Here is a 24939-nt window from a genome sequence, read left to right on the forward strand (position 1 = left end):
TTAATGAAAATGGCTGAATTATAGCTAAAAGTAACTGACAGATGGTAAAAGACTTGTTGGACTGAGTACATACAATGATCAATACATGGTTGAGTATAGCTGTTCTACAAAGCAAACCTAGCTTTTAACTGTTTAAAACATATTGTCTTGTAAAATACCTAATTTAATATAGTTCAAAATTTTAAATGACAGGTTACAAATAGTTTAAATGAAGCTATTTGAAACATTACTGCTGGTGTCACCGACAGGGTAATTTATTTCCTCTGGACTGTCGGGGTGAAAAGGCTGAGTTCATTATCTGATAGCTTCAAGTCACAGTGGCACCGTCCTCTTAAAGATAAGTTAAATAAAGGATATTAAAACAGGATGATGCTGTACCATTTCTACATTATATTTCTATATTCTCCACAGCACAGCTGGAGGGACTGCCAAAAATACATTATATGACCAGAAGGCATGTAGATGGAGAGAGGCAGTGACAATAGAACATCCTTATAATCCTTTTAGCATCTTTCGCTATTATAATTCACTATTATGTGACGACTTACACAGTCTTATTCTGCCAAATCTGGTTACAAAGAGCAACACAAGATGTTTAAGCTGCTATGGTCATCATGCCTTCATGCTATCTTACTCATTATTAACCATTATTAAAGTCGCCATCTGCTGAATTATTCCTCTTATTTTTTTCCTTTTCAGAGTTTTGAAGCCGTCCTCAAGATCAAAAGACATGCAATCCTATCATCCCATCACATTGGATTGCCTGAATAAAATTGTGATATGCTCCTGTTACGCTTTTGGGTTCTGAGGTACAGAAAAATTACTATCCATGAAAATTACTTCAAGCTATTTCAAATGAATGCAGATTGGTAACACTGAACGCTGCAGAATGACAACATGAAAGTGTTTTAGGGGAACGTCTCTGTGAGGCAGGATGTCACTTTGTGCCTCCTGTAGGGAAGGAAACATTATTAAATTTAAACCAAAATATACAGTTTAAAGCTTCCCGAGACCTCCAATTTAACCCTGGACTGAGCAACGAACACTACAAGTTTCAAGGCTTTATGATCAAAGGTGAAATATACAAAAACCAAACTGGTAAGAAAGGAAGAGCAGAATATTCTTCATGTTCAAAACCAAGATTTTCTGTTTTGTTTTGTTTTTTTGTATTTGATTGATTTTGAGCATGCAGTCAACATCTGGACACAACAAGCACTGACAACAAGTGTACAACCAACAAAATGAACATTTAGATTCAGTTCAGCCATGAAAAACAATTCTGGGGGGGAAAAAATGTGTTCTGCATATCCAGGATTGCAAACAAACTTTAATTGTAGCATGCAGTTGTTGCCTGTATGGTGCCAACACCTGTCAGCCTGATGGGTGCAAGTTCTTTTATTCAACAGGGATGGCCTATTTTGGACTGACATGTATTGCTGTCACGTCCACAGCATCACACAGGATTACTTTCCTGGTTCCAAATATTTCCATACATTTTCCCCACACTGTTCTGCGCCCTGGGTACCTAACAAGAAAGAGGCTTGGGGCTTAAGACGGACACCGTGTAATTGTAATTACTCTCGACAACCAGGGTTCAAATCCGGCTGAACACCTCAGCCTGCCATCACCCGTCAGTCACCACCCATACAATGTGATGAGGCAGAAAAAAAAAATCTAATACTGTTCCATTTCCTGCAGGAAGCAGGACTTGCAGGAAACTTGCTAAGAAACATATGGCAGTGCGTTTTCCTCTGGGCTCCACAGAACAAGCGCACACTCGGGCGCACGCTTAATCTGTGTCAGTACATTTACTTCTGATCCGCAATTAGTGTATGAAGAAACCGGTGAAGGCTGAGTAGTGAGCTGCAGCCCTGTTCAGAATAACTAACTGAAGAACTGTGGCGTGAATCTAAGGAGAGGCGGTCTCCAAATTGCTGCCAAAACGTCCAGTTGCGCACCTTTTGTTCTCCACCGGCCAGACGCACACAGACAAACGCACGCTGTTGATATCCCGACGCGCATCAGGCAAAGATCACACATCACACAGATGAAGCATGGTCACAAAAAAAAAAAAAAAAAAAAAAAATCAGCCAAACTGTGTCCAGGACGATGCACAGTCTCCTAAGTGCTGCACAGCAAGCAACATCTACAGGAGTCACCCAAAGGCAATTTAAGAAAGCTGTCACACCATGTTCGTCTGTTTAACCCTGAATGTGAGGTTAACCGGCTTCTACCAAAACACATCTCCGGCAGTAACGACACTTTGAAAGCAGCAGCCTTTAACATCAATCTTACCTTTCTGCCCCTAAGGCGAGGATTCGGCTCAGGTAAGGACAAGACACGGTTCAGCCGAATGTGGCGAAGAGGCAGAAATTAGCTACTCCCCGTGAACGCAGTCGAGACATGAGCTGAAGAAAGTGAGCAGAGCAGCGGAGGCAGCAGCAGATGAAGATTTGAAACGAACGGAGGAGCGGAGCAGCGCAGCGCGGCGCGTCGCGGCGCGGCACCGGCGGCGGAGTCTGTGTCTCTGACGCTGACATCAGAGGGCTGCTTTCTTTAAGGTGGCTCCGATCATTCACACCAGAGCCACAACACACGCACACGGTGCGTTTAAGTGTCCCAGCAAAGAATATTAGCAGCCTCAGAGGGGATATTATGAAATACTAGTATAAAACTTCCGTGTGTCTGGTCGCTATGAGAGCTGCAGGAGGGAGGATCTGAGGAAACCATCCAAAAAAAAACTGCCGGGACATTTGGTTATGGTTGAGAGAGCACGGCTTGATGGAGATATAAACTTAAGTGAAGCCCTGTGAGAAGCCTAAAAATAAAGCTATTATTATGAAGACATCCCAAATTGAGCAATCTGGGAGGAAACACTGAAAACTGCTCCGAAACTAACTCTCACAGAATGGGCTCAAGTTTAAAACACAGTGAGAAATATATGAAGTAAATAGATTCTATGGCTGTTTTCCTGCCTGAAAAATAATCTTTACTGGCAAATATAAGAAGATATAACTGCTGTTTATTATTTAGGGCTATGCTAGGGTCCTTGAACTTTGAAGAAATCACACTTGGTGCAGGTTGTGATTTTGATATGCGAGTCCTCATGGAGAAAACTGATCACTGCACAAATCTGGCATGCAGGGATTTTGTCTAGTGTTATCAAAAACACCCAAGGAGCCAGGGGCACATTAACCATCCAGATGGATCCCTCAATTAAAGCAAAATGCTGTTTTCCAGGTGGCCGTAATGCTACCCAGAAACAGAATCTGCCATCTGACAGAGGCAAATATCAGGCTGACGTTAGGCCACAAGTGCTGGAAACAGTGATGTATTATTTATAATGTCATTAAGATGAGAGTCAAGATTAAGCCTCATACTGATTTATTTTCTGCGATGTGCAAGAAACAGCAAGCTGTACAATATTACAAAGCAAAAACAAACATGTTTAAAAAGGTTTAATGTAGCAGCTGCTTCAAGATCAGTGTGTTCACATTAAACAAAGAATGACTCACGTTTGTGCAAAAGAAGCACAGTGCTGAAGAGAAGAAGAGTCCCTTCAACTTTTCTTAGTCTTTCATGTTAGTTTTTGATATGTTGTCTTCCTTCTGTGATGAAAAAGATTTAGCGAATATAAATGTTCTAAACCGCTTATTATTTTTTAAAGATCTTCCTTGTTTAAGATGTTTTCACTGGACTTGACCCTGCTACCGACACCGCTCCTGGCAAATGACCACCAGGGCAGTCATCGCTGAATGGACAGTAGTATAAGAAGGAAAACTATAAACACAGATAATCTATGTACATAAAAACATATTTGGATTGCTTGCAAATAGCTAGATGGAAAAGACAAAGGGATTAAATATGTACAAGTCTTTGAAAAAAGTGGGCGAGATGCAAGTGGTTGTTTTTCCTCTCCACTGTGTTGAGCATCTACCTCTGCTGTGCAGACAGACTGTTGCCCTGTCTGTCACCTGCTGTCAGCTGCCAGCTGATGTTGCTCTGAACAAACTGGACCCCTCTGGCTACTGGGCTGGGACAATCTGTTTAAGGCCGTCATACCCTTGACTGTACAGGTACTCCAGGTACCAGCTCCACGGCTTGGAGTGCTAAAACGCACGCACACAAACACACATAGTCACATCAAAGACATCTGAAGATTTCTGTGATCAAAAAGCAATGTCTCCTAATTTCTGAAATATGGCTGATGCACATCAAACTACATGTAAAGTCTATTATAAATGTAGAAATGGAAAGGACACCCATCATACCTTTATGGAATTGAGGTCCATGTCCTTTCTTCCTGGCCAGCACTGATAAAGAGAGAACATTAATATTCATTGTCAGGCCACCCTGTTAACTTTCACAAGATCACTGCTGGATGCTTCTATGAGCCAAAAAAAAAAGGGACGTGTATTATTAAACATGATGAAAACCACATCTCATGCAGCACCCATTAATAATAAAATGTCTTTCTGTATTAATGCATCTTCTATTAAAGATACATTAATACCACATTTGTCTCCTTGCCGTGCCTGAAGTCTATTAACCAAACTGTACGGACCAGCTGCGTGCTGATAAATCAATTTGTTCTTACAGTTTGGAAATAAGCATAAGATATGTTTTGAGGGCTGCAACAGTTAGGATCCTATCCACGCACCTCTGTAAGACACAAATTAAGACGTAAATGGGACACACTCACCCTTTGGTGAAAGTCAACAGCGTAGCTCATAAAAGCAGGGTGGTGGATGAGATCAAAGCTCGTCCAGGGCTGTGGTACGTTGCTCTTGAGGAGCAGCTCCTCTCCCAGTTGTATATCCATGCCTGGATGAAACATCTTAGAGTTCCACAGACAGTTGACAAGGACGACCATGTAGTGGTTGAACTCCCGAAATGTCTGGCGGCTAATGTGGAAGGCCTGCTGGGAAAAAAAAAACAAAACAAAAAACAAATCAAAAGAAGCAGCAGAACGAGAAGAACAAAACAACAAAAAGTGGAGAAAGAACATCTCAACTAAATCACTCTCCTGCTCTTCAGAGTTTAACACCTGGAATTTGTTGAGCGGATTAATTTGCATGCTATTTAGCAAGTCCTTTTTTCGTAATAAAAAGTGCTATTAGCATCAGGGAAGCGTACTGGCTGCCTGATTTGTAAATTCAGATCCCGTAGTGACAGCTGAATTAAAAATCAACAGCTTTTTAGGTTCTTCATCTGAGATGGTGTTAAGGGTTATACACTGTCGGTACAGTGTGTTCTTGTGGATTCCTGTGGACTGATTAATGTAATACACACCTAAATATAATTACATTAAGTCAAATCAACAAAGTGTCCACATGATCATATGAACAAAATACCTTACTGCAGTATTACTTTGATGCAAATCAAAGTCATGCATGACAAGGAGTGAATAGCTTATTGTTTTTTTTTACCTCTGTGACTTTTTCCTGACTCTTCGCTGATACCAAGTTCACCTTGTACCTAAACAAAAGAAACCGTTCAAGACAAGTTACCTCTGTGATCATACATTACTGCAAAACAGCTCATTCTCAGTGGTCTGACAAAAAAATGTATCATGCAATTAAGCTCCAGTCTTCGTTTGCCATTGCATTTCTTACACTTAGCATCAGTAAAATTATTTCAGGACCCTGGGGTGTAGTCAATTAGCCGACACTGTAAGAATTTGCGTTATTAAAGGCTGGAGTTATAAATCACGCTTGAAATCTGCATAAAAACGAAGAAGAGGGCTTAAGCGTATGGCCTCTTAGCCTCTTATTACCATAAATTATAAAATAATATGCAGGCAAAGTGAAACCATTTGATCCCACTTCTTTTCTGTCATTTAAGTGACAGAACACTCAGGGCGTTACTGTAATATCCATCATGATAAGCTGATGACAGGCTGAAAGGTCCTCACCTGTACATGATGTAGGCCAGTCGGTCCACACTGACAGGGTCAGTGGCGAGCAGGGCTGGGTAAAAAACTCCAGGTGGGGGCGTCACTACTAGGGGGAGCCCATACTTCAGAAAAGTGTCACACACCTGGGAGTGGACAGAGAAGATAATTAACACCCACAGTTAAGAGTGAAAGGTCTTAACATACATGATCCTTCATGAGCTTCTCTGTTTAGTGATACCTGAGCCTGTTCTGTTCTATGAGCTGCTGCTAATTTGACATGGAAAGACCAAAAAAATGTGATTTTGAATTTCAGTGGGGCTTGACATTTACAACTCAAGGACATAACATTTGTCCTACTTCACTAAAATTTCCTTTTATGCGCATATGTAGGCATCTTAAACTCATTAAGATTAAAGGTGAAACAATCAAGTAAAGACATTGAGAGGATCTTTAAATAAAGTACAGACAAGCAGATTCAATCACTGGCATTAGCCCATTTACCGTTTCATAGAAGTCCAGGACGAAGCTGAGGAAGAGAGAGTGACAGCCCTCGAGCTGAAGGCCTACAGAGGCCAGTCGACCCACAAAATGAACCAGCTCCATCACAGAATCTTTGAAACCCGACAAGGTCATGTTTCTGAGGCAGAGGGCGAAGGGCAGAGCAAAGAGTCAGAGACACGCTCAAACAAGGCTGATGCTAAGTTGTAACACCAGTCAGCTGATTTTCCCATGGGGGATTACTCTGTGAATGAGGGCTCTGAAAGAAGTGGCAGCTCATTACATCTGAAAGGACAAACACTGAATGGAGACTAATGTGAGAAAGTGTACACAAACAGACAATCAATGACATGTGCAACCAATCTCTGAGATGCACTGTGGCAAAATACCAGAGGTGAGCTTTCAAATGGCAGTGAATAAAAATGGACCTCCCTCTTTAATGGATGATTTATTGTAGGATTACACATGCAAGCACTCAATACGGACGAAGCCCCAGTATTTAAACATAAACAGACAGCAGCTCCACCCCTTAACTTGGGCGCTGGAAAATCATTTAACTGGATATTAAGGCTGGTTTCGTACACAAGCAAATTTCAATTAAAGGATTTGATAAATAAAGGGCATCAAAACCAAGAGAGAAAAGATGTCAATACATAATAACTGCTTCAATTGACAGTGGATTACGGATGGCTTCAATTAAAGATGAAAAGTTACCGTAGAGCAAAATGTGGCAATGTTCAGGCAAAGGTTTATGTGAGAGAATAAAAAAGCCCTCGATTTTGCTAAAAGATGCTTGACTCAAAACAAATAACACGTTTTTTTACCCACATAAGCCAGCACATTAATTACACTAACCCACACTAAAACAAGACTTTTATTCTATCTGTAAGCACTGATGAGGTGTGAGGCTTTATAGTAAAAGCTTAAGGAGCCATAACCTTGGTGCTCTCAAGTTGATTCATAAAGTGTTTCAGGTCTATTGTATCTTCTGTAAGTAAGTTGCAGGAAGCAGATGCGAGACTCACATGGAGGTGTGGCTGTTGAGGCTGATGTCCAAGTCGTCCTCCAGAGCATATACTGAGTGCCAGGTCAGCCATTTTAACAGCATATTGTTTAAACACTCCATCAGGCCACACTGGACACACAGACATATACAGTACAGTAGTTAAAACACAAAGTCAATACAGGACTCATTAAGATTAGCAGCAGCAAGCTTGTTCTACCTGAGAGAGTAGGGCCTACCTTGAAAAACAGTGACGATGTGAAAAAGAGCTGCATGAGGGGTTCAAACAGGAGCTGTCCGATTTCTGAAGCAGGGAAGACACAAGGTTACAGTCTACCAGTTATTTGACTGAATGCATCACAATCACAATACTTTATGGACCTGTATGACAGGTTAATGTAAAAACATGGTTGAGACTGCACTACAACAAGTAGAAAGCAATCATGTGTTTATGTAAAGTTGACAAAGGCAGACACAAAAGAAATCTGAATAGGGAGGAACAGATGAATTTGGTGGACTGTGGAGGGAAAACTCACGGATACTGGGAACGACGGGAATGTTACTCAGCAAGTCGAGTATCTGTGGGCGGAGAAGGGAACCGTCCCAAACGCCCAGGAACTTGTAGAGGAAAGCCTCTGAACTGAAAAAACCCTCCTGGTGGAGAAATGTGACAAATTAATGAGGATGTGAAATCGATGTTTGACTGTGGTTTTACCGCAGGTGTTCAACTAAGCCGGCTGCGAGTTAATGAACATACGAAACGGCAAGTGATGAGTCTGAGGTAGAGATGTAGTCATCAGTGCATGAAAGTTAAAGCTCACCTGAAGAAAGTGCTGCGTGAACAGCAACTTGTTCAAAAAATGCTGAGAATCCTCAGTATTCTGGGAGGCTCCTCCGTCGCCGCAGAACAAAAATTCTAACAAAAACAGCAAAATGGTTGTTTAAAGAAGGAAAAAGTCAGAGCAAGGAAAAGATTTCAAATGTCTTACATCTTCACATATTTGAGTTCTCCCAGTCTCTTTTAAACTCTTCTCTGAAGGGACCCTTTTTCTATGCCAACATGGTAATGTGCAGTTCAACTCAAGGTCAGCTTTGCTTTGGGTGTCTTTATCTTCCTGATAAAGTAGTAGTTTTGTAGTTGCTTCCTCACACCACTTACCTTCATGAAGAGCATAGCCTAGCCAGAAGTTGAGCCGTAGGAGGGCAGACTCATCCTGTACACAGTCCAGGTACTGCAGTGCCAGACTGGAGCCCAGCAGTGAGCCCATCTGAGCAGGCAGCTGATTGAGGTAAAAACACAAAAACAGGGAACACAAAAAAACTGTAAAATAATTCAATCAAATAAGCACAGAGAAGTAATGGAGCAGCCAAACTCATATTGCAATATAACTTAAATGATCTTGTGAAAAAAATCACAAAAAGCTGCCCGCTTCCCTGCTAAGAAATACATTTATGTCTTTCTGAATGTTTTCTCGGAGTAGGCCACCAATCCCCCACTGAGACAATTCTGGAGCATGCAGTAATCCTCATAATGTCAGCACTGGGACATATCTTCCATCCCACTTGATAGTTTATACAGTCTTATTGTGTATGAACAGCTGTCTCCCAATATGGAGACTTTGTCAGTATATTAATAAATTAAATTGAGGAGAAGACAGACTGAATGGACACAGCTCAGCTGTTCAATAATTATGGAGCAACTGTATCATTAAACTGAGAAAGCACCCTTCTGCTTTTGACAACACAAGTGCAGGTGATGAGGGAAATAATCAATGATCCTTTGTCAGTGCCTTTGTGTGAGAATAGTTTTATGAGCACAATTGACTGCACTCAGCTGTCTTTCCTAACACACAGCAAAATAGAGCCTTCTTGGCTATGAACACAGCTGATGCTATCACAAGCCAAAATCCTTATTGCTCACGTTGGCTTTGAGGGCAGTGAAAGAGGTGAATTTATGTAGCATGGCATATTAAAGTCTGCAAGCCATTTAAAATGACTTATATTAGTTTATCAGGTCATTGGATCTGTAGGGCACAGAGACATTTATGGAGAGACCTGTTTAAATGACCATTTGCTTTGTAACGTTGCTCGATGCATTATACAGATAGATCTCGGGTCTTTTTGCTGTCATTACTCCGGGTACAGAATAGATAAACCACTGATGAGATCTGTAAAAGGAGCAATGACCTGTTTTAAAACAAATGACAAGCACAGTGCCCATGAAGCTGGTTTATACTCTAATCTAATTAACAAATTACAGCTACAGGCCACTTCAGCTGTGTGTGTTTTGTTTTGACAAGGTTGTTAGTGGTCGAGCACAATGTACAAGACAAAAGTCTTAGAGTCACAGCACCACCCTGTGGCCATAAGGCTGTATCACAATTTAAATTGACAGCAGTTAGGTATTCTAATGGCAACCTGTTCCTATTCCAGATTTGAAGGGGTTCATGAGACTCCTGAACACCTGAACTGTGCATTTTCAGGTAAATAGGAGAAGCCGGATAGAAAAGGGGCATCCCACGGATTCTTCTAGAGGAGAAATTACCTCTATACGATGCATATTTTCCAGCAGCTCAGCAAAGGAGTGGATCTGTACCAGGGGGACCACCTTTCTGCTGGACGAAGACTCAGTCTGATCCTGTTTATTCACAACAGAACGCAACACTGGTAATTCCAGGTGGCATTGTTTCTGAAAAATAAAGCATAATAAAACAAGAAAATAAATAGAACAGTCCAATAAACTGTTGGAAAATGTAGACAAATCTAATCTCATCTCTGTCTCAGTTTCATGTTTGTGGTTTCAGTTTTTAAGTGACATCTGCAAATGTGTTTTTTGTTTAATCCACAGAACAAAGCCCCTATCATCATATGTAACAAAGAAAATCTGCAAATTCAAACATTTAAGGATTAGGAATAGAGAACGCTTTTTAACTTGTCATTATTTAATTTTCCAAATTAAATTTTGGGGATTATTTTATCTCCATCAACTAATTTCAGCTGTAATAAACCTGGTATTTGGCCAAAGCAGCATGAAATACCTAACTTGTAAGAAAATCGTTAGCTATTGCTCTATACTGGGTATGTTACATGCAAGCACACACAAGAGAGAGAGATAGTAAAGCTATTACCTGTCGTTCACATATACATAATTCAAAAACCTGGGCTAGCAATGTCTACTAAATATGACTTCTCTTTGAAGCCCTACACCCCCCTGCTGAGCTTGACAGATTCAAAAAAGGCCCAGTTACATTACAGGGTATAGTTGACTCAGGGAAAGGCTCAACTTTATGCAAATATCCAGCCAACTTCACTCGTCTTCAATCCAGCGGCAACCAAAGCACAGAATGGCAGTTTTACTTCTGGAGAAAACCTATGAAGCTTTCGTGTGATGATGATGCAAACAAAATAAGCAGTACATCTGAAAACTAAAATATTAGACTTTCATACCCTTTTACGAGACACTGTCTTATCTTTAATCGTGAAGACAAGACCGTTGCTGGGGCCAACCTGGGAACCATTCCTCTTCTGGACACCAATCAACGCCGATTTCCATGGGTTATTGTGGTTCTTAAATCCACTCTGCAAAAAAAAGTTACAACTTTTTGTAATGCTTTAAATATGATGTTTGTAACAACCAAATGGCATTAACTGCTCAGTTTATATACAGACCCTCATTCGAGACGGAATACAGAGTGTCACCAGTTCAGGGCAAAACACTTTGTAAAGTGACAGTAGGTGGAGGAGGAACGACTGCCTTCCCTGGAGAAATAAAATCAAATAAACACGCTTTGTACTTGACATTCTTGATTGATGTTTCCTAATAATCCAAAGTGCAATGGCCAATGATATGGAAAGAGTAACTGTTTATATGAATAATGTGCAGAGTCTAGAAAGAAAAGCTCCTCCTGCAATTTATCAAATCAATTTTCCTACTGTGCATGGAAATAATGTAGTAGCTTTGATAAATGGCTCCAGAGGACATGTAATCAGCAGGATGCTTACCAGTTTAGACTGTAGCTCCAGCAGCTTTCTCACTCTGAATACCCGCACTACAAAAAAACAAAGCAGTCAATAATGCTTGCAGCAATGAGAAGAATACTAAAGAGAGACAAATGGGAGCACAAGTGTGGTTCATATTTCAGAATGTCAGACTTACCACTTTCCTTTCTGGTCAAAAGGTACAACACATGGCAGATAAAAGGACACTGAAAAAAAATCAAAGCAGATTTGGTTTACTAAGCTGGAACGTTAATGATCTGCTGATTAAAAAACAGAATAAATCACCTCACTTTAACTTTCAGATCTGAGGGGATATTTGTTGCAGTGACACACTTGTAAAGGGGACTCTGTACATCTATGTTTTAAAACTGGCTCTTAGTTATGAAACATTTTGTTCCTACATAGCATAGACGCCGACATATGTAAAGAATTAAACAGCTTATTACAAGAGTGAGAAGATGAATCACAACACATACCAGATTTTCATCTGTGACAAAGCTGAAAATGAAGCCATAAATAGCTCGAAGTTGGTCCTTTGCGTCAATCATGTCAAATATGGTCAACACCCACTTTATGAACAGAACCTGTGAATTGCACAGAAATTCATGAACTACAGTACAATCTGGACAAAAAAAAAAATCACAAATACTGTGATGAAAAGAAACTTATGTAACAGAGCAAAAATGGCGTTAAATAATAGCTTTTAAAAGTTTTTAACACTTACCTGAGTGCTGGTGGGTATTTTACCAACACCCAGCCAAACCCATGCCCGAACAACAGCCTCTTGTGGCACCACGGAGGCAGGAATTAGACACTTCAGCACCCGAACACATGGACTGGTCCCTACACAGACAAATTCAATACCAAATGTCATCAACACACATTTTCTATTTGTCGCAGGTGGTCCTGAATTTGTCAGAAGAATTAATATTACACACAGTACATAAAAGAAATTCTGCGATGAAAACCAGTGCACAGTTAATGTTAAGCGACTTACCCATACGGAGGCTCATGGCAAACTCCAGCATAACAGAGATGGCCTCCGGGGACAGTCCTTTACTGTAGGCGACCCTCTCCACCACCACCAAGTTGTTCTCAAACTCATCGTTCCCGTACAAAGGAGTTCCCGCCTCAACTATAGGAGGCAGAGGAAATGTCAAATCACAGCTTGTATATGTCAGCATGATGCAGTACAAAAAAATTTTTGCTCACAATAATAATAACAAAAATAAACTCCAGAGTGGTCCACGAAACCTGGGAAATTCAAGTTCTTTCAGAAATTATTGTTGTGTCTGTAGATGTCTACAGTAAAGGACAGTTACAGATTAAACAAAACCACCATGATCATGTATATCAGTACATGAAAATGACAACTATCATTTCTCAGGGATCTATTTAACAGCTATACAGAAGGTTCTAAATAGCACATAAATGGTACCCTGGACCTTTGTTCAGATGATAACAGCTCTAATTCAAGATTAAAAAAACGTAAATCCCAAAGGGATTTCGTTTTGCCTTGTTACACAACTCAGACAGAAAGAAGGGGAACCACAACCAGAAAGGATTCACACCAACACAAATACAGTATAACAACATAAATATCAACACAAAACTCAGCATATTAACTGGAGTGTGTGCATGTCGTTCTGTCCTTTCTTTAAAGAAACCTCCTTACACTTTAGTCAGTCTGCATATAAAAAGCAGTGCTGTGTTCATTCATGTTGTTTGCAGCTATGATAAAAAAACAACAATGTATAACATCTAATTGTGGTTTTGTTATTATTATTGATGTTGTTATACAACATAATATAACATTGCTACAGTCCTGCTTGTGGGTCTTCCCCTGACTTCCCCTTGTGTTTCATGATGTGAGATCTCAGAACTTGTTCCCACAGATTGATTCTGAATCTGGGATTTAAGCCTGGTAGTCCTTCTGTTGTAACCTAGAATTCATACCTGGTTTAAAAGGGAGACAGTTTATTCTTATTTTATTGTTGTGTTTTTTATTCTGCTGGGTCAATGGGCCATGACATACAATAGCAACAAATGACGTCACAAGACCACCGCTGGCTACTGAGCTCTGAACGGTGTAATTATGTATTATAATATTACATTCATGGTTTAATTTTACAGATTTTAAGACTTTAAATTGTGTTTTAAGGACTGTGTGGAGCTAACCACCTCATCCAGCTGGTTGAAAGCTAGTAAAAAGCTTAGCATCATTACCTAACAAAAAGTCAAATACAATAACGTAGCTACGTAAACTGTGGTTAAACGAGTCTTCCTGGTTTTCTCTGGTTCTTACAGACATATTTTATCTTATCGCTGGTTAAAGTATTAGAGAGTTAACATTAATTTAACGCCACCCTCCGACATCGACGTGCTAACGTTTGTTACCGTCAGAGAAGTACTTCAGGGCCGTGACCACCGGATCGTCCGCCTCGGTCTTCTTTCTCTCCTTTTCTGCGATTCTCAGACTTCTGTTGCTGGTCCGGCTGGACACAGACTGGTCGTTTAGAGACGATGAGTCGGAATCCGGCGGACCCGACTGGTTTAGCGTCGCTGCCATTTCTACATTGCTAAAACTTTAAAACACCGAGCTGCACTCCTCCACCTCCAGCCATTCAAACCAAACTCAAATCCTCCGCGCGACCGTTTGCTCTGCGCTTGCGCAGTGTAGTGCTTCCGCCCCGTTCCTCCTCGGGAGTTGTAGTCCGACTGGCTTCAGCTGCGACAGGGACTACAAAACAAAAATTATAAAAGGCACACCAGGCCGACACACAATAATGTCGTGGTTTGTGTCTCTACCTGTAGCTGTGTGCTGTCTTCTGTGGTCCTTTTAGGGGTCATTTTGCATCTGTTTGTTGTTTTGTTTTGTTTTAATAGCACAATAACCTGGGCCCCTGAGCCTTGTGGGTCCAATCAGTAGCTTAAATACAACTATTATAAACACTGTTGACGAGAGCAATATAACTAATGATTAAGGTGGATTGAAGGAAACAAACCAATAGGCTCAGGATAAAGAACAAAATAAATTCACAACCTAGTCATGTTTATATCCAAATGCAGATTATTACCTCCAAAATATGAGGTGATGTTTTGTAACTGTCCATCAGTTTTTATGCAGCTTGGTAGGAGCAGGGGAAAGATCTCTCTACTTGTCTTGAAGGCAAACGATCGAATTAGGGTGTGCAGTGTTTGGTCTTTAATGGGCCTGCTTTTCTGCCTATATGTCAGGTCAAGGTTTAGGTAGTGAGTTTTGCTAGAGTGAAACACAGATGCACACATTAGGTTTTCGTTTTCAGTCTTTCACTAAAGTGTGATTTAAAATGATTTAAAAAAGGTTTGTTCCCTAATCATACAATTACCTGGGGCTGAAAATAATTTGTATTTTCATTATTGTTTGGTGTCTGTATATACTCAGAAGAGGAAGAATTCACAGGAGAAAATAAGCTGCTGTGGAGGAATTACTTTGTACGGGACTGAAGTTATACAAAAATATTACAACATAAAAAATGAACAACATGGAAAGATTAATTATTAGATATAACTGAATTAAATGTACAGCCCCTGACAAAACAAACAATATTTAGCCAGCCTCACCTCCAACTCTTTATTTTAAGTATACTTTACTTTGAATCTTAAAACTGACAAGATTTTCCACTGAGATTTCATCTCCTCAGCAAAACTGTGACAGGAATGATTTTCTTACATGAGAGAGAAACAATAAAAACAAATAGATGAACAGAATATTTAAAAGACAGTGATTGACTTTAAGAAACAGAAACATGAGCTCTTTCTTTCCTGTCCAGCTAAACAACTGGACAACTGAACTAAAACATAAAGGAAATAATCAGTCTTTTAATATCTTGGGAGAAATTATGTCATGCATATTTCTGCAAAAGTCTGCTGAGATGAAAACAGAGCAAGAATTTTTTATTTTGTAAAATGCCCTTCTGGTAATACTGCATCAGAATAACGTGGATATGTCGTACAAATTGATAAATTAGTACAAAATTATCACACCAGTGTTCATTTTGGATAATGTTGATCTTATATAGTCCAGATGAAACATGCTTGAGGTACTGAAATTCACATTTTCTTAACAGAAAACAGAAAAGGAAACATTTATCACAATGTAAGACTAAAATAAATAGGGGAATGAAATGACTATTGTGGCAATGAGCTCATCAGTTTCCATGCGTACGACGTAGAGGACGTACAGGTCAGGAGTTCTCAGTTTCATATTATGAGTGCAGAGGAGTGGGTGAGTTATCAGTCAGCCAGCTGGATGGGACAGCAGATATGTGTGATGGGTATCATTACTGAGAGTGATTGTTTCCTTCAAAAACTTGAATTACTACAATCCACAGAGATGCACCAGGTTCCCTTTGTTGTGGCTTGGACCAGAGAGGAAGAGGATCTTAAGACTGCTTGACCTTGTTCTTTTCCTGGTCATTGAGGTGCTGCTCCTCTCTGCTGTCCTCTCTCTCCGGCCGGTCATCGCTCTGGCGGGCAATGAGCAGTCGGCAGGTAAGAAGAATACCAAAGACTAGAGCGTGGGCGTACCGTTTCAGCGGGTCTCCTACTAGCTGGTGGAAGAACAGGACAGCCAGCATGACCAGCAGCAACAAGAAGTTGGCCACATCCTTCGGCCTGCCCGGCACAAGGGTGAGCACCACGCCACAGCCCACCTCCAGAGAGCCGATGATCTTACGAAGCAGGACTGAGCTGATCCCAATCTTTTTCAGGCCTGGCAACGCTTTGGCGTAGCTCTTGTATGCCCTTTTCTGAAAGGAAAAAGTATAGATTGTTTTAAATATCTACAACACTCAACTCATCCCATACACACTCACACAGGGGTCTTTAAATGAGGCCATTGGAGGACTATGTAAGGTCACCCTTCAAATGCACAAATACAAGTCATCCTATTGCTCAAGAAAACCTATAAACATGCACATTGATGACATAAAAATATCCTGAAAATGCCAGACAGGAATTTGCATGATCCTTATATACAATAAAATCAAGTTATCATCTTCCACACGGGACATTTCAACATCAGCTGCAGGTCCAGCTCACAGAATTTGCTCGAATGGCCGCCATTGCTCTGAAGCTACTAAGTTGCTCTTCATATTACACAAGAGCTGCTACGACATATATAATAGGCTACAAACAGCCAGCAAATGACTTAAAAATGCCTTGATTGTCCGGCAGGCATGTTTGCATCTTTAGGTTACATTATAGCATGTTGAAAGAAGACGGGATGCATTCAGACATTCATTATTCAACGTGCTTCAGCGTTTACACCTAATGGCAGACAAATCCGACCGTGTCGAGTACTCATGCATGCATTTTAAATGTGCTAATAATCACATATTGCATTGTAAGGTTTCTCCTAAACGCACAGCCTTAGCCTGGTGCGCTAACGTTGTTATTACGAGCACTGATGCAGGTGATATCAGCAGGAACACAAAGCATCCCACTGGCAGAATGAGTTAGAACAGCAGCTCAGCGTAAAAAGCCTCCATTTTCCGTCCTTTTACTATTTGGGTCAGCATCTCCACGCATCGGTCGACCCCCAGAGCCCTTCTCGTCTGCAGCCACACACAGAACAATGGCCTTTTATGCCCCACCACCACCAATGCGCACAGCTCATCGCCAAGATCCACTCACCATTTCACTGTACGCGTCTTTGCTTAGTCTCGGTGTGAGCTTAATGGTGCCCATGAACACAAAAAACAAACCCAGAGCGAACGACAGAGCCACGATAGTTACTGTCCTTGGCGAGGTCATGTTTCTGTGTTTCTCTGCCGTGCGCGCAGCCAGCAGCTTCACATGAGAGTGAATGAGAGTCGGACGGTTTCCCTGTGAAGATGCACCGAGGAAGGGGTGGGGGTGGGGGGGCTTCTGGATGAACCACACACACAAAAAACATGGCGACGTGCTGGTCCCTTCTATGTGCCGCATCCACAAGTCAAACACGACTTTAGGATTTAATTACTGATCAGTTCACCTATTTATAAAGTGAAGCTGACTGTGCATGAAGGCTGCTGCAACGTCCACGCAACAATAAGTCGCCTCCAAACTATTTGGGTCCCAGGACTCCAGGGGCCCCAAAAGCTGGAAGGGTCCTTCATGTGACTTTAGTTTAGTAGTATGCGCCGCTAAAGCCACGCGATTTGAAGTGGTGGAAGAAACAGTCACGATCTTTACTCAAGCAAAAGTTCCCATTGTGATGTTAATCATGCTGTTGCACATAAAAGTGCATTCAAATGTTGAGTAACCAGTGTAATCCACTTGTATTAAATTGCTAAGTACTCAGTGCACCATGGCCTATGTGTTACTCATGCATTAACGTGATATACTGTTGGACTCAAGGTGGAACTAGTTCATATTTATTGTAAATCTAAAGCTGCAACTAATTATCATGCAGTTTGCATTTAGACATGGTTTAATCTCCTGTTCATTTTCTAGACTTATCAACTGTGTGTTAAAATCCTGAAAATGAGGACAAACACTTATCAAAAGGAATCAAAGTGACACCTGCACAGAGCTTGTTTTATCCAATAGTTACAAAAAATTAAAAGGAAAGCAGCAAGTTGTCAATTTTTAACAGTTGAAATGTTTGGTGTTTTAAAATATAGATCCACTTATGCTGTTGGCAGTTTATTTTATAAAAGCATGATAATTTGTATAATGTGAGGTCACAGTGACCTTGACTTTTAACCACTGACCACTAAAATGATAATAATGACTCAATGCCTTCAGCTGGAACTTTCTTCAGCACAGAGGCATAAAACCTGTTCTTCTAAAACCTAGTTTACCCTGCTCACTTTTGCCACCAGGGGTCATCCTCTTAATTCTGTGCTTTTATATTTTAGCCTAAAGAACTTTCAACACAAATTAATTTTCTTACCAAAACCCTTTTGTTTTTTTATGTTACACTGTAAAATAATATTACACAAATGACTAAAATTACAGGTTTGTGTAGGAATATTTAAATATCTTGCATTTGTCACATATTTACCTTGAGGGTGGAGATACTCAATTTTACAAGTGTTGGACAGAACAAACTACACAGATGAAACTCTAAAATCCTTTGTCTAAAACCAGCAGCTGTGGCATTAAGACCAAAATCTGTTTTGCCATCTGGTAGAAACAGAGTTTTCTCGATACAGGAAATATTAATGGTCAAGATGACTCAAAGTCTGCTATGGAGGCTTAGACGTAGATCTGACAGAATAATTATTAAATGACAAAATGGGGAAAACAACAGAGCAAAAAATACTTGTTTCCATGTTAGACTTTAAAATCTGGACCTGAACACTGATAAATGAATATATAGGTGATAACTATACGTTACTTAGTTTATATAGACATTAACTACAAACATGGTCGCTGCTGTATGCAGTGATAACATATTTATTACACAGTTTCATAGATCTGTTCATCACTTCAACAATGTGCACAGTGTTCATTTCAAAACAATAATCATTATGTATAAATAATCATAAAAAAGGATGCATATAACATACAACATTAATATATGACACACACAATACAATAGTACACACAACTTTAGTTTTTTTTTTAAACAGTATATTATGAAAGCTATTTTTTCTACATGAATGTTTGGACCTGCCCTTCACTACACATTTTGGAATTTCACTCCACAGGTTCAGGGAACAGGTCTGAAGTGGTGATTGCAGTCAAATTCTGTGTCTCTGCCTGTCTTTCCCCTGTTGAGTGGAAAAGAAATGATGTGAGAGTTTGTGAAACGATGTAGTTTGTCGTGCACTACTGCTGTGGACCACATCCTCACACTCAGGCGGCAGGACACAACCAGGACTCACTCTCACTGTCCCTGATCCTGACGTTCCTTCAGAGCCAGTATTGCTTTTCGGTAAAGATCTATCAGGAGACAGGGTCATCTTTTTAAACAAGGGTTGGGATCTTATGATCTTTAAGTGTCCAAAGTGTTACTGTATTTCATTGGTGGATTCAAGAAGTGGATGAGGCTCACCAAAGGTTGCAGAAAGGTCCACGGGTTGAGAGTAAGTGTTCGACATCTCCTCTGTGTTGATCTTGTTCTTCCTTTTTACTTTAGTAACTTTCTTCTTTTTCTTCTTCTTCTCCACCTTAGCTAAACGCAAAATAAAAATGTTAGATTTGCTACAGTTAATAACCTAATAACACACACCATTATTGAGTGATTACAACCTTCAAGTGGCTTTTCGTTGCTGTCCGGGGATTCCGGTACATCCAGAGTCTCCTCCATCACCTTTGTTTTGCGCTTCAGTTTGCCTCTTTTCGGTGGGATCAGTGCACTGTTGGCTTTCTCTCTGGGACCGGAGTTTTCCTGCTCTCCTTCATTACCTTCACCCTCCTCTTCCTCCTCCTCCTGCTCATTTGCTTTTTCTTGGTCTTTCTCACCTTCTTTGACCTTAACAAGCTTCTTCTTCTTCTTTGTGCTCAGGTTCTTTTTCAGTGTGGTCTCCTGAAAACAAGGAGTGAGCTTAATTTAGCATTTTCTTATTGTAATATACATGATCGGACAAAATGAAAGAAAAAAACATTTTTAAAGAAAGAAGCAAGATGCTTTTCTCACCTTTTGTAATATGTTTCGAATGGGTTGCAGCTTTCCTTCACCCTTTGTCTTTTTCTCTTTGTCTTTGGGCCGATGGACTTGACGAAGGTCTGACTTGCTGGATCGCATCCTGAGGTGAGAAAATATTTGGCACCAAAGCCCAGTGAGTGGATCAGATTGTGGATAACCCCCCCCCCCCCCTAGCTTTTTGATATAATGGTGTGTCTTTACGTTATGACTGTTTTCCTATAATTGAATTTTAAAAATCACAACATATCGTCTTGTTTACAGGAGCAATATATCGCCTGTATCATGAGATATATGTATGCCAATATACAGCCCCACTGTTCTTACCGTTCCACCTTGGTTTTTCTGCGACCTTTATCCGTTTTCCCATTTTTCTCCCTCTCTCTTGGCTCCAGAGGCCGCTTGCTGTCCTGGGCTACACGGGCACACAGCTCAGGGTAATCCAGGCAAACAGCACGAACCAACCAGCGAAGTCCTCGTAGAGTCTTTCTGTCTGACCAGCGTCGCAGGTCCATTAAGGCTGAACAAGGCTCCTAAAAAGGAAGGTTAAAAATGTCTGTTGTGCCTGGATATCTAAGGTGTCAATCTGCCTGTACCTTTGCTATTCTGTGCTGTAGGGCTTTCTACCATCTATATTTTGTTCTAGTACAGTAACAGTCGACAACAGTCTGACCAGGTTGTTCAGTGATAAATTAGAAAAGTACTTACAATATGGCACAGAGAGCGGCTCTGGTTGACCAGCTTTTCCAGAGACAGCATCTCAATCAGGTCGCTTCCCAATAAAGCATTCATTTTGTCCTGCTTGTTAGCCAGCCTGAACAGAAAAGGGCAAAAACACAAGCTTCACAGTTAACCAGTATGTAATTATTTCAGTACTTTCCCTCCTCAGCTGCTAGAGGGCACCATTTGCACTGCACATGATGTTAGATCATTTTTTAAATGTACTGTACGGTGTGGGATATATTTACACTAATAAAGGTTTTCCTGCCACTCTTGGTTGTTTCAGCAGGTCATCAAGAACCTCCTTGACCTCCTTTATCCTCTGCCTGTCGCTGGAGTCCACCACAAAGATGATCCCATGGGCTTCTCCACAGAGCTCCCTCCAGGCGGCTCTTGACTCTGCTGATCCTCCAACGTCCAACAAGGTCACCAGGTAGTTTTCCACCCTCAGCTCCTTTCGTATGCAACCATGAGTGGGTCCTGTTTCACCACCATGGGGAACTGAAGACGACAGGTTGATTATTTGTTGTTTTTATGCTCTAAAATCTTTAATAAAGCTTAAAATCACTGTTGAATTACCTCTTAACATCCCTCTGATGGAGGATGTTTTTCCTGCTTTGTCAAGACCAACCACTAGAATGGTCACTTTCCTGCGGACAAGTAAAAGCAGCCCTGATGAGCGTAATTGGCATGTGAAACTGTGTCATGTATCATCAATTAACTATACAATTGACAAAGAATCAACATTGTTTGAAAAGCAAAGTGTGCAATGGGATTTGTCAAAGTTTGTTCACTTTTCTTTGGGAGTTTTATTTTTATTTGTATTTTATTAAGCTATTACTCAGATTTGGGTTCTGGGTTAATTGTGGTTGCTGTTGCCCAACTGAGTGATTTTGTCTTATTAAAGGATTGGTTTTGTTGTTGTTTTTCCTTGAATATAGAAGATTGATCAAATGCATCATTTATAAAGAAATAGACTTATAGATTATTAGAGATATAATTCATGCTGTATTGTTTCAGGGTCTTGTTTGTACCTGATTGGCTCCTGTATTTTGGAGACCCAAGTGCAGCAATTGCTCATCAGGTTGAACATGTTTAGTTGAGGTGAGCAAGGTGAGCACAGTGGCCACCATCTTCTCTGAAACCGGTACCTGCAACAACAGATTGTCAACTTTAATGTGGTACTCACTCTAACACACCAAAATCCAATCCAACCCTAAAACCTTGTTTTAACCCTAAGATTTCTCTTTACACACTCTTCTCATTGTGAGGACCAGCTAAAATGTCCTCACTTTGTAAAAATACCCTCCATCCAATGATTAAAAATGGTCATCACAACGTTAGCCACACAAACACACACACACACACAGGGCTAACTGACTGAGTCACTGGGGGTCAAGTCCAGGTCCAGCAAAAAGATGCTTTGTGTCGGTCTCCTGAGGGTTTAGGAGACGTTTACAGATGGTCAGACGTCCAGGGAATGCTTTGACTGCCAAGTGTCTCTCTCTACCTCTCCAGACTCAAAGATTAGCAGTAATCTTGTTTTCTTTAGCTCAAGGTAATTTCAAAGCATTGTTTTCCAGAACCAAAAGAATTTTATTTACTGTTGATTTTACTTCTTAATATTCTACCTGCTTAATATTTAGCTGACATCAGAATGTACAATACATACAGATGATGTCTGAGTCCAGTAAGAGTTTCTTTCCATGTCCAGGGAGCTGTGACTAGTCTCCTGAAGCTTCATAACACACAGCAGGTGTGTGTGAAGTAGTCAGTCTCTGTGCTAAAAAAATACTTGCAGATCTTTCAGTCCTTTGTCCATTGCACCTGTTCGGGCTCTGTAATCTGCTAAATCCAGTTTAGATTGGCCTGCTTTTACAGTGTTGTTAACAAGCTGACCTATATTGTTTTGGCTGGAGAAGAAAGTGAGGTCATCGACATTTATGCTATAGTTTAAGTTTGGACATTTTCCATGTTGAGAGTATTTTGCACCTGAAATTGCAGCAATTTCAGAAGTTGGTTCAAACATATTTTCACCACAGAGCATCCAGCTTCAATTGACCTTTATCACTTTAACAACTTTTTTTTTGCAGTTCAACTATTACTACTACTACTACTACCAATTTATTTTGTAATTTTGGTCCATGTATATAAAACTGAGGTAGACAGCATGAATAACATGGGAACTTCAAATGTAAAAAAAGTTTAAAACATAACAGAAAAAATACAATAACACACCCACTGCAGTAGATCAACCTGTGTTGTAATTCTTTTAAATAAAGAGTCACTTGTTAAAATTTCTAGAATCATTTCGTAACACTATTCATAACAATGTGCTAGGACAAATTCACAAAAACAACAAGTGAGCTCTACACATGGGTGGTGAGATGCACTGAAGCATGACATTAAAACAAAGCTTTAATGTCAGAGGGTAACACCACTAAATTACTAAACTAAATGAAAATGTTTCAAATGTAAAAGTTTATCAAAACAGGAGAAACTGAGGGAATACTCACAGAAGTAAATCTAAGTCCATGCATTTGTTTGGGTGCTCGTCTCCACTAACATTTTGGACTCAACAGCAACAAAACTAATCAGGCTCAAACTAAGCCTGTGGTCACCCCATGTGGGAGGTGCCACATGGGAAATGTCAGCCAATCCCAGAATCTCCAGAGCCAACGGTTAATTCCATTGGATGGCATGATTCGTCTTTAACTAAACGAAGGTGCATATTTCCATGTCCAGAGGAACTAAATTTGTCAGGTGGTGTCATCTTTGACATGCTGTGATCTTCTTTTACTGTTGAGGCCTTAAAGCATGCAGAGCATCTTAAGTCGCTCAGGGGGTGATAACATAATTCCTATGATAATGACAGGACATGAAGCTTAAACAGCACATTTTATATGCAGAGGCATTTTAGAGTGCTCTACATTACATATGATTAATATAAAGACTTTGTTATTAGGAGATCACTTTGTTATCTCAATAATCTCACCATAAATGGCCCATTTCAACAACTCAAGATGAATTAAATTCAGCTTTCTTTTTCTCAGTTAGGACAAATATATGAAGCATAATAGATGAGAGAATAAAGGAAAAACACTTTTAAGTGGAATAAATGATGAATATGAAAATGTGGGGAAACAAAAGGAAAGAAGCATGAGCAAGAGGAACTGAGATAATGAAAAACAAAGAGGATAAACGACCAGACAAACGTGTGCACACAGATAGAGCAGGTGATATTCTACTCTACCTCCTAATAGAATAAATAGACGTACTGTATTATGTAATGTTATTAATACTATAATGTAGTACCACTTGTACTACAACGCAATATTAGCCACTAGATGGCCTTATATTTACACTCTTGTCACTGCCAGAGGCTGAAAATATGGCCTGTACATAACATGACTCAGTTCTAGTCCTCAACACGATGAGCAGTTGATTTATTTTCAGTTTATTTTATTCTGAACATTTTTTGTTTTGCACCAACAAATCGACGTTAGTGATTATTTCTTTTTAAATATACAGGAAAAGAAAACAGACAGCGGAGCGAGGAGAAAAAGCTTCTGCAGCTCTAATGAAATTAGGCAAATATTAATCATGTTTAGTGACAGCATTCAGGGACCTGGAGCAATGATTTGTGTGCAGGCTTTATCTCATTATGTCATTAAACCAGCATCCAATCGGGTCCCGCCCTGCTGAGTGGACGCACAGCTCTAAGTCAGGTGACCCACACATACACACCATTTGTCTTTCTTTAGTTGTGAGGACATGCACTGACATAATAATAATAATGCATTCCCTACCTCCTAACCTTATTCTAATATCAACCCTCAAACAAAGTGTTAAGCCCTAAACAGACCTCAAACACACAAAAACACTCACACCCATGTCCACACAGAGCAAAAACAGCAGCAGCTGAGGACCACACCCCAAATCTGTTCCAGTTCTCCACATTGCCAACATATTTCAAAGACCCCCGCCTGCTAATGTGGCAATCTCAGTTACAGTTTAACTACGACACAGTTTCTGCTTTAGAGTATTTACAACATGTCAAACACCCAATCACAATCTTGCCTCAAGTTAAACGTGAAGAAAGAAGGATTAATAAGTAGATTAACTGATAAATAATTGAAGTCATTTATTTTTAAATACGCCTGTTTTCTCTCATATAATTTTTTTTCTACTTTATCTGTGATATAT

General features: G+C 40.2%; 4 protein-coding genes across 8 annotated transcripts in view; all 4 read right to left on the minus strand.

Moving 5' to 3' along the window:
* Positions 1 to 2424, minus strand: part of drp2 (dystrophin related protein 2) — a 132128-nt gene extending 129704 nt beyond the window's left edge. For all 3 annotated transcript variants that reach the window (XM_026358655.1, XM_026358657.1, XM_026358654.1), the window contains exon 1: positions 2296 to 2424. The gene's annotated coding sequence lies outside the window, so the exon portion shown is untranslated. The remainder of the gene's footprint in view (positions 1 to 2295) is intronic.
* Positions 2425 to 3367: 943 nt separating this feature from the next.
* cenpi (centromere protein I) lies at positions 3368 to 14036 on the minus strand. 2 transcript variants are annotated; one of them, XM_026358684.1, is made up of 20 exons: positions 13794 to 14036; positions 12394 to 12531; positions 12121 to 12239; positions 11873 to 11980; positions 11554 to 11602; positions 11400 to 11446; positions 11067 to 11156; positions 10845 to 10976; positions 9943 to 10086; positions 8557 to 8677; positions 8219 to 8313; positions 7934 to 8051; positions 7637 to 7701; positions 7420 to 7529; positions 6398 to 6533; positions 5915 to 6039; positions 5430 to 5478; positions 4703 to 4918; positions 4272 to 4313; positions 3368 to 4109 (listed from the first exon to the last, which is right to left on the minus strand). In XM_026358684.1, exons 1-20 carry the CDS (start codon positions 13963 to 13965, stop codon positions 4026 to 4028), a joined length of 2160 nt encoding a protein of 719 aa, XP_026214469.1. In that variant the 5' UTR covers positions 13966 to 14036; the 3' UTR covers positions 3368 to 4025. The 2 variants fall into 2 exon arrangements, with proteins under 2 accessions (XP_026214469.1, XP_026214468.1); XM_026358683.1 differs by having other exon boundaries at positions 4703 to 4921.
* Positions 14037 to 15317: 1281 nt separating this feature from the next.
* Positions 15318 to 17264, minus strand: tmem35 (transmembrane protein 35). Its single transcript, XM_026357209.1, has 2 exons — positions 17073 to 17264; positions 15318 to 16186 (listed from the first exon to the last, which is right to left on the minus strand). The coding sequence occupies exons 1-2, from the start codon at positions 17190 to 17192 to the stop codon at positions 15821 to 15823; spliced, it is 486 nt and encodes a 161-aa protein (XP_026212994.1). The 5' UTR covers positions 17193 to 17264; the 3' UTR covers positions 15318 to 15820.
* Positions 17265 to 18835: 1571 nt separating this feature from the next.
* Positions 18836 to 23299, minus strand: arl13a (ADP-ribosylation factor-like 13A). 2 transcript variants are annotated; one of them, XM_026357208.1, is made up of 11 exons: positions 23250 to 23299; positions 21768 to 21884; positions 21313 to 21383; positions 20982 to 21234; positions 20722 to 20827; positions 20341 to 20546; positions 20008 to 20116; positions 19620 to 19896; positions 19423 to 19542; positions 19253 to 19310; positions 18836 to 19138 (listed from the first exon to the last, which is right to left on the minus strand). In XM_026357208.1, exons 1-10 carry the CDS (start codon positions 23267 to 23269, stop codon positions 19255 to 19257), a joined length of 1335 nt encoding a protein of 444 aa, XP_026212993.1. In that variant the 5' UTR covers positions 23270 to 23299; the 3' UTR covers positions 18836 to 19138; positions 19253 to 19254. The 2 variants fall into 2 exon arrangements, with proteins under 2 accessions (XP_026212993.1, XP_026212992.1); XM_026357207.1 differs by having other exon boundaries at positions 18836 to 19310.
* Positions 23300 to 24939: the final 1640 nt, after the last annotated feature.

This window comes from Anabas testudineus, chromosome 10 (genome assembly GCF_900324465.2).
Source record: "Anabas testudineus chromosome 10, fAnaTes1.2, whole genome shotgun sequence".
Taxonomy (NCBI): Eukaryota; Metazoa; Chordata; class Actinopteri; order Anabantiformes; family Anabantidae; genus Anabas; species Anabas testudineus.